Source organism: Nycticebus coucang, chromosome 14 (genome assembly GCF_027406575.1).
Source record: "Nycticebus coucang isolate mNycCou1 chromosome 14, mNycCou1.pri, whole genome shotgun sequence".
Classification (NCBI taxonomy): Eukaryota; Metazoa; Chordata; class Mammalia; order Primates; family Lorisidae; genus Nycticebus; species Nycticebus coucang.
The window spans coordinates 16,848,024-16,857,956 of NC_069793.1; the positions used below are offsets into that span (position 1 = coordinate 16,848,024).

The 9,933-nt window shown below is 35.2% G+C and overlaps 1 protein-coding gene across 1 annotated transcript; it reads left to right on the forward strand.

Moving 5' to 3' along the window:
• Positions 1-225: 225 nt before the first annotated feature.
• LOC128565726 (olfactory receptor 4C11) lies at positions 226-1,250 on the forward strand. Its single transcript, XM_053562423.1, has one exon. The coding sequence runs from the start codon at positions 244-246 to the stop codon at positions 1,174-1,176; it is 933 nt and encodes a 310-aa protein (XP_053418398.1). The 5' UTR covers positions 226-243; the 3' UTR covers positions 1,177-1,250.
• The last annotated feature ends 8,683 nt before the right edge of the window (positions 1,251-9,933 follow it).

The following is a 9,933-nucleotide window of genomic DNA, read 5'->3' on the forward strand; positions in this document are numbered from 1 at the left end:
TTTCATTGTTTTCATGTGCAATTTGGTAAGTATGTTGAATGATTACTATGAATTTTATTTTATTTAGGAAAAAATACCCACAATGGTAAACTGTAATCCATTCTAAAGTTGCAGTTTTGTGGCTAAGAATATGCGTGCATCCTCCAAACTTAGTTATTCTTTTTTTTTTTTTTAATTTTTTTCCTTTTCTTCTTTGCAGATGAACAATTTCTAATTTGGGGTTTTTCCACATCAACTGAAACAATGAAGCAAAATAACAGTGTCACTGAGTTCATCCTGTTAGGATTAACACAAGATCCGCTAAGGCAGAAAGTAGTGTTTTTAATCTTCTTAATTTTCTATGTGGGAACTCTGGTGGGGAACATGCTCATTATCGTGACCATCAAATCCAGCCGGACACTGGGAAGCCCTATGTACTTCTTCCTGTTTTATTTGTCCTTTGCTGATTTCTGCTTTTCAACTTCCACAGCCCCTAGGCTAGTTGTAGATGCTCTCTCCCCAAAGAAAATTATATCCTACAATGAATGCATGACACAAGTCTTTGCACTACATTTATTTGGCTGCATGGAAATCTTTGTCCTGATCCTCATGGCTGTGGATCGCTATGTGGCTATCTGTAAACCCTTGCACTACCCAACCATCATGAGCCGGCGGGCCTGCATCATCCTGATCATTCTCGCGTGGATAGGGTCTTTTATACATTCTACAGCTCAGATCGTCCTGGCTTTGAGGTTGCCTTTTTGTGGACCCAACTTGATTGATCATTACTGCTGTGATCTACAGCCCTTATTGAAACTTGCCTGCATGGACACTTACACCATCAACCTGCTGTTGGTATCTAACAGTGGGGCAATTTGCTCAAGTAGTTTTGTAATTTTGATCATTTCCTACATTGTCATCTTACATTCACTGCGAAACCACAGTGCAGAGGGAAGAAAGAAAGCTCTCTCCACTTGTACTTCTCACATCATCGTAGTCATCCTATTCTTTGGCCCATGCATATTCATCTACACACGCCCACCAACCACTTTCCCCATGGATAAGATGGTGGCAGTATTCTACACGATCGGAACACCCTTTCTCAACCCCCTCATCTACACACTGAGGAATGCAGAAGTGAAAAATGCCATGAAAAAGCTATGGCATATCAAAATCATTTCAGAAAGCAAAGGGTGAATGGAGGGCTTGACCCGATGAGTTATCGAGTCATAATTAGACCGAGTAAGTACAGATGTCAAAGGTAACAGTGTCTGAATATTGTGGAAATAGTGTACGGTCACATATAAGCGTGTGGGTTCCCCATATTTTTAGCTGACAGATATTGTGAATGTGAAAGAACGTGTCTTTGTGTCAGAGCCAGAAAAAGTGCAGATCAATTCAGATAATTATGGACAAATATTCTTTCCTCAGCAGTTTCCTTCTTCCCAGCCATGCTGATTCTAAAGTTTAACCCTGACTAACCCTGATTTAATGCACCTGAATGTCTTACTTTTTTTCTGTGCTTTTGACCACAGACTGGTAACTTCTCTGAAATCTTTCATCTGACTCTTTCCATGAAAGCTCTATTCTGATTGTGAATGACACATCACAATCCTGTCTACACTCTGGTTTAATAAGAAAGACATCTATGTAATCACTACTGTTCAGACTTGTAAGCCTCCCTAAATAAAGTGCAGCCACTCTCCTACAACATTTAATTTCTTAAATAATATATTTCTAATGAGGTCTCAAGCTTCCTCTTCAACACTTCCAGGGCAAAGGAGTCAACTCGGTTATCAATACTGCTTATTTCATTTTATCACTAGTTTGTATTTGAAAAGTTTCATATTTTTGAATCAGAGGATTTTTACATGTAGTAATAATCCAACCCAATTTTTCCCTTATAGTTCCCATGGCTATTCAGCTATTTGAAATATGATTTACGCAAATGTTTAATGTAGTATTGCAAAGCCCTGGGATAGTCGGATATTTATTGATTAGTGTATTGGAGCTATAACACCGGAACTCTGTGATTCTGAGATTTATAAAAGGCAACAGTATAGTACCCCATGATTGCATTAATGTACACAGCTATGATTTAATAAAAAAATAAAGGCAACAGTATGAAATAATGGATTGTGGCAAAAACTAAATTGGGTGGGTGGGGCATGAGGAGAGATCAGTTAGGAGTACACACCTAAAGTTAGAAGGAATACATTCTAATATTTGATAGTAGAGTAGGGTTATTATAGTTTACAAGGTACTGTATTTTTCAAAAGATCTGGAAGAGAAGACCTGGAATGTACCTAAGACATAGAAATACTAGGGTGATTGATGCCTAAGTACCCTGATTGATCATTACACGTTCTAAGCATGCAACAAAACTTCACATGTACCTCATAAATATATACAAATATAATGTATCATGAATTTTAAATAATAAGTACTTCTTAAAAATTTCAAGGTACTGGAGGTACAACATATTTTTGGACTGTAACAAAAAGGTAGAACATGCTTTGAAACCAAAAATAGTATAATCTATTTTATTCGAAGTTGGATAATGTCAACGAAATAAATAAAATTACCATGAGAATTCAGGGAATACTCAGGACATTTGCCTCTAGCTAGTGGGATCAGAACCCACTAGTGCTGTAAGAAGTCACCTTCTCTCCCTACTTGTCCTGTCCTAATAAAGGAGCTATATAAATTCATGAGCGAAAGTTGCCAATGGAATTTTCATGCCCAGAGTGAGCAGAGAGGATTAATAGCTACACTTTAGAAGTGAACGATATGAGTTCTGTAGTGAAGTCAGTATTCCTTGATTTCAGCATAGTAATGCCTACCACAACTTTATAACTGCTACCAGATTAATTTAATCTTGTTACTTATTATTTTATGTGAAAATGTTACCAATCTAAACCATGTCTTCCTGTAAAAAAGGTTAAAATAAATTCAGTAAAATAGCATGTTTTTTCTGTGTACTGACTTCGTTCTGTGTACTGGGACATAATGATCCCAGTGCTTAAGATAGTGTCCCCAAATTGACATGTCATGCATGAAGAGGGCCGTACATTTAAAAGACAATGGAAAAACAGTACTTCTAAAAAACTTATCTAATTATCTTCAACATAACACCAACACCCCCTACAAACACACACACCCACACACACCCATTACACAGGCCTTTACCTTGATTTATCTTTCTGATGAATAATTGAAAATAGGAATTTTAGAAGGAAAGAAATAAGCTAAATTGTAAGTAAATAAATCAAGGTTGAAAAATAGAATAAGAAAAGCTATATAGGGAAAGAAAAAAATGGAATGTTTTCTTTATTTTAAAAGTAGTAGTAGTCAAATAGAAACTGGGCAAATGAAGTAAAATTATCAAATTTTTTAAAATTGATAATTATTCATCAAATGAATAATTTTGGAGTTACCACCATCCCTCAGGAGTGATTGAACTAAAAGAGTGATTGTAAATTCTAATTGTCCCCTCATTTCACAAACAAGTAGTGTTTGATGGTCCAAAGCCTTTTTTGTTTTTATGATACTCATGTTTCATTAAAATAATATAATTTGCTATTTCTATTGAAAAATAAAATTTTCCAGAAGAAAATCTAAAGTTCAAGTAAATAAACATATCAATTCCGTAAATAAACATATCAATTCCTTGAGGTTCTTTTGTCTTAGAAGTATCAAAATTATGGTTTTAGGCCAGTTCTATTAGTTTAAATTTTTTTCAAATGACCTGAAGCATGGAAAACATTAGGAAATTGATGCAATGATCATGAATTGCATTTATTTTAGCTTTAAAGTGTAGCAATTAAGAGTTTGCTCTCTAGAGTAAGACAGCATGAACCCAAATCCTGGCTCTAATTATTTATAGCCTCATAACGTTATGAAAATTATATCAAATCCTAGGCCTGGTTTTTATTTGTAAATCAAAATTGAAAATAGTTCCTCTTGATTAGCTTGTCATGAGAATTAAAGGAAATGTTATTCACAAAAAGATTGAAGAAAAAACTAAAATTTAATCCAAGCTATTTCAATTGTAAAGTATATTTTTCAAAATAATATTAACTAAAACATTTTTCATTTTTAGAAAACATGTATATTTACTAACAATGTTTTTGTTTCACATTCAGAGAATAGGATTTATAATTATAATTCAAAATAACATTTAACTGATTATCATCAGTCAAGTTCTCCTTTAATAAGATTAAGTAAAAAACTAAGAGAAAGTTATACATATTTGCATTTTTCAAAACTAAAAGAAGGTAGTCAAGGGAACATGCCCCAGATTCTTTCCACTTTGCATCTAAATTTTTAAATAGGCCCAATGTAAATGGAAGAGAGGAATATTTTTTCTAATATGAGCATGTGAAGCAGTAATTATAAAGTGAAACAGAGGCACATTAATTCAGATTGCCATCTAGCATGTAACTGAGATTACAAACAGGTAAACAAGAGTTGGACAAACTCTAGAATATCATTTACATGTATTAGGTAGCATCTAACCTGGCACAGTGTAATCTACTATTCATTCTTCTTCCCTCTCAATCCTTCATTTCTACTGAATACTGGAAAAGAGGGAGGAAGACAGAGGCTTGAGAATCTATTTACATAGAGGTCTCACAGGCACAAATTCTGGCTAATCGATTGAATTACTGAATACATTATCGAATTTTCATTCATTTTTTAACAAATGTTGCCTTCTCTCCTTCCTTTCTATTTTTCATCACAGTGTGCACACTCACTTTTAGAAGACAATATTGGGAGATAGGGTAGTAGAAACAAAGTAAAATTGGTAGGTAATACACAGTAAGAAAATAAGTTTGCGAAAATATGCTCAACACTACATGTTATTAGGGAAGGGTCAATTAAAACAGCAATGAGATATCTCTACACTCCTATTAGAACGACAGAAATCCAAAATAATGACAACAACAAACGCCAGCAAAGATGTAGAATAACAAGAACTCTTATTCATTCTGTGGAGACAGAAAAGAAAATCTGTATTCAGGAAGCCCAGAGAATCCCCAATAGGTCAAACATAAAGATATCTACATAAACATCCATTATAATTAAAATATTAAAACTCAAAGACAAAGAGGTTCATCTTAGAAAACAATGTCACCCAGATAGCAGAATAGGAATTTTCTGGCTTCACCTCTAGAAACCCACACAAAGAAATCCAGCTATCAACTACCCACTGGAAAAAATGCTATCATGAATATAACAGAACTCAGATGCAAGGCTGACACAATGCCGTTGGACCAGAGAACTAAGAAAAACCACATTCAAACATCCTCCCTATGCCAGGAGGTAACTTCATTTCAGCAGTTACCTGTGGAGGGAGAATCTCGCCCCATCCAACCCTTCATAATAACCCTAGCAAGCCTCAGTGCTCACTTGATGTTGGAAGGGGCAACCAAGATGTGTTTCACATGGATGATAAGCCCTCCTCACCTCTATGCAGGTCAAGGAAAGCTGTCTTGGGCACTTTGCAAGATTATTTAGTAGAACTAATTATAAAAATGTATTTGCAGTAACTTTATATGGAACAATGAATTATCCAAACATTATTACAGTTATCCAACTATCCAGGTAGTTGTAAAATAACTCCTTATTATATGCCACCAATTTACAGTAGAATCTTATAATGTTAAGTTCTAAGAAAGAAAGAAAGAAATAAGAGAAAGAAACTGAAAGAAGAGAAAAATAAAACTCAATGTTAAAAAAACTGACAATGAATGAATCATAATAATGATAGCAATAACAAAAAGAATAACCATTATTAAATATTATACTGCTCAAAAACAAATTCACACAGTGATTTCAAATAGTTGTAAGTGTGAACATTAGCATATTATCTGCACTGATATTTTGCACGAAGCAGGGCGTTATCGATAATTGGTGCTATGATAACAGGCATAAACCAAGATAATTTAATAACCATTATTAAAGTGTTAAATTGAAGGCATATACATATATATGTGTGTGTATATATATATAATATGTTCTATACAACCAGGAAAACATGCATCATTATTCCTGTTTTCAGCTGATCAATGTAAAGTCCTGAACAGTTAAGTGATAAGTTTCAGCTCACACAACTTAAGAAAGAATATGCTAGGTGTGAATTCTTATACATAGATTTCAAATCTGTCCTCTTATATACATACTATAGTACTATTATAGAAATACAAAAATCTTCAAAGTATTTTATTTTATTTTTTACGTTGGATTATTATAAGGGTACATCATTTAGTTACATTGTTTGCATTTGTTAGGTAGCATCAAAATTGTAAAGTATTTTATTTAAAGAATTACATATGAACCTGTTAGAGAAGCATATAGCAAGTAAAATTTTGTGGCATTTACAGTCAGTAGGAATCCAGAAGAAAAAGTGTTAGATAAAAAAATAGATTTTATTTGTTAAATGTTAACATGATAAACAATATAGACAGAAAGAAAATAAAAATATTTGTTTTTAATGTCAAAGGAAGAAAAGGTATACAAAAAGAGCAGTTCAGCACAGAAGCATGTTATGCAAAGTCACTATATTCAAGATTAAGTCCTGCCACTGGCAATGCAGGTCAGCAGCTGACCCCTCTGCTCCTTCACAGATGTGCTCATAGCATATTTCACACACTTGTGTGCAAAACAAGACAGTCAGCCCTATGTTCGGAGGCCTGCATGGAGTATTCCTTTCCCTACTTCCTAGACTGACTTGCCTGGAACCTCTATTTTAAATATGTTTGGACAACTGGCGGACAACAAAATCTGTAGAAATCCAAAAACATTCAAAAGAATAATAAAATGATCAACACAGTGAGCATGGAAGAAACACGTTTTATTGAAAAAAAATTTACTAGTTTGTTTAAAAGTAGTCAAGACGGTGTTGCTCGGGAGTCCCTATTCCTTACTGTGCATGTTTCCAAGTACAGGAATTTTCAAGGGAAACATCATGCTGACCTGGCCCTACATTTTGTCACAGTGTTCCAATACCTTGGGGAATGGGGATGGTCTGAATTACTAGTGGCTTTTCCAGAACCCTGAACATGTGCAGGACATCTCCTTCCCTGTACTTTCCTGTGACCTCCTCAGGTGTAAAAGGGAAGTAACCAAAACCTTACTGCATTGGTTGCTCTAAATGAGAACACAAAATAGGGCGAGGGGTTAAGAACAAATGGTCCATGTTAAATAAACATTTTTAGAGAAATGACAAAGCGAAATGACAGACAGAAATTGCGATGTTTCCACCAAGTGCACCTGCCTCTCCTGCCCTCTCTTCCACCTGCTCCACCTCTGCTGTCTCCACCACCCCTTAGACAGAAGGACCAACCACTCCGCCGCCTCCTCCTCCTCAGCCCACTGAACCTGGAGATGTCGGGATGAAAACCCTTATGATGATCCACTTCACTAATAACCAGGAAGTATGTACTCTCAGGTTTCTTATTATTTTCTTAATAGTATTCTCTTTTCTGTAGTTTCTTTACTATAAGAATATAATACAAATTATTTATTGACAAACTGTTTGCCATTAAGGCTTTCAGTCAACGGCAAGCTATTTGTAATTAAGTTTGGTGCAGGCCAAAGTTAAAGGTATATACAGATTTGTGACAACATGGCAGGTGGCGCCCCCAATCATCACATTTTCAGGGGTCATTTGTACTAATAAAACATTCATAGTTTCAATATTTGATGATGGCAAAGTAACACAATTTAAAGAACCAATTTTTAAATGTTTCTTAAATTGCACTTGTAATTGTGTTTCACTGATGACACAATTTCATGTTTGATGTCAGAAACATTGCAATGATTGAGAATGCTTATTCTCACGAATGCTTGTGTCAGTGCATGAATGTCCACAGAAAGATGGTTGAAGAATGTCACACAGCACAAGTGTTCAAAACCTAATTAGAAATACTTATTAAGTACTCAAAAAAGCAGCTGGAAGCCTTTACCAGATGTCTGGGGTTGAGTTACACTTCATCACCTCAGACGTGGCTAGGGTTCTGAGTTTGAATACTGGATCTAACATCAACCAAATATGCTATCTGTATTACTTTTCTCACTGAAATTCTGAATCTTCATCTATAAATATAACAGGATATGCATTTTGTTGTACCTAATAAGGAATTGTAACATATTCTGTATTATTATTGTAATTATTGTTTTCACTATTATTAGAAACTCTCTGATGCTATTTGCTAGGAAATGAATGTGAGAACTTAAAAATATTTAAAACAGAAAAAATTCAGACTACAATCTTTAGGGTGAATTAAGAGACACCCGAGCACAAAATTAAAAAAAAAAAAAACAAAAAAACTCACTATGTGAAACTATGTGAAATTGAAATTTCAGTTCTTCATTTTAGGCCCCAATCCATGGAGTTTATAGGTTCACACACACAGACAATTTCTCGTAACTAAACTGATAATTGATTATGTAAGATACTTAATGAAGATCACATATTTAGTTGAAATAAATGATTATTTAAATTGATACAAGTTGTCCTTTATATTTCCTCCAAGATTCCCTTCCATGACTAGGGCATTTCTCTCAGGGGTGATTTTCAGTAGCAGTTGTAAAGGTAGCAAATGAAGAAAAATTATCTTCCTTTCAGAAGAAGTGAGCTGTGCAATCTCTGATTCTTATGTTGAAGTTATAATTTTTCAAAACTCCATTATCACTATGGTAGACATAATTACATGATGTCCCCCAAGAATTCCCAACCTAAATCCTAGGACTGTGAATGTCATTAATATACTACATTTATTTAGCATACATGGCGAAAGTGATTTCAAAACTGTGGTTAATGTCTCTAATCAGATGCAGCAAATGTTGGTGTAGGCAGCGTGGAGATGGATGACAACATGATCCCCAAAGTGTGTATCACTTCTGATAAGAACAACTTGCTGCCACCACCATGGTGGAAACGTAGTGTCAGGCGGATGACTGTTCTCCCAGGGACTGAGGCCATCATGTGGAGGACTCACACAAGCAATCTGTTTCTGGAAGGTTGGACATCCAGAAGTGGCAGACAGGGAGCCCACATCACTGAGCTAATGATTTGCTCACATCCTGGCCCTGCAGACACTGTTCACATGCCCATTGTGCCATAAACTGGGATATCTTTATGCTAAATCATATCAGAACAGTGTTCATGCTGATCATTTAAAAATGTAGAGCCTGCTCTCTTGTTAATGCTTACTCATTTCTGCCCACTTTAATATGTCTATTCACATAACTCTTTCCAGACTACTTTTTCCAGGACTTTTACCTTCCAGACACCTGCTCAACAGCTCAGAAAGGTATCACTGCCCTTGAGTCACCTTTTTCTCCATATAAAGTAAAAAACAAAACTAGTATATGTGTGGCCACTAGAATAAATCTTCTACGATATTTAACTTAGAGACCACTTTTGAATCAAGCCATGATGGGCCACTGTTCTTTTAAGGTTAATGCTAAATGTATTGTGTTGACTTGTCTGAAAATCAGACCAAAATCCTTTCCTCCTCTGTCAGTTCCTCATGGACAACTCCCAAGGCCATTCTTGTGACTTGAAGCAAAAGCATTGTTTTAACAAAGCAATAGGAGAAACAGAATCATCTATTTTTGCATGAATTACTCTTGACTTCTAACCTACTCAGGCACATCTCTTACCAGTTCAGACTGGTGCACCCTCCAGAATGCTGGACTTGTTCAGTCCTATAATATCCAGTTCATAACAGGTAGTTGAGGTTCAAAGTCACTGGTATTTTTGGTTAGTCACTTAGTGTCTCTTGTACTTGCTATAAAAAGGTGAACCAATTTTACCCTCCCCACTTATGAGGTTCAAGAAGTGTGCCTTCACAAAATGCCAAAATTTCCATGATCATAATAAATGTAAAGTTCTCAGGTAAAGGAGATGAGATTGAGACCCCATCGTTATCCATACAATGCATT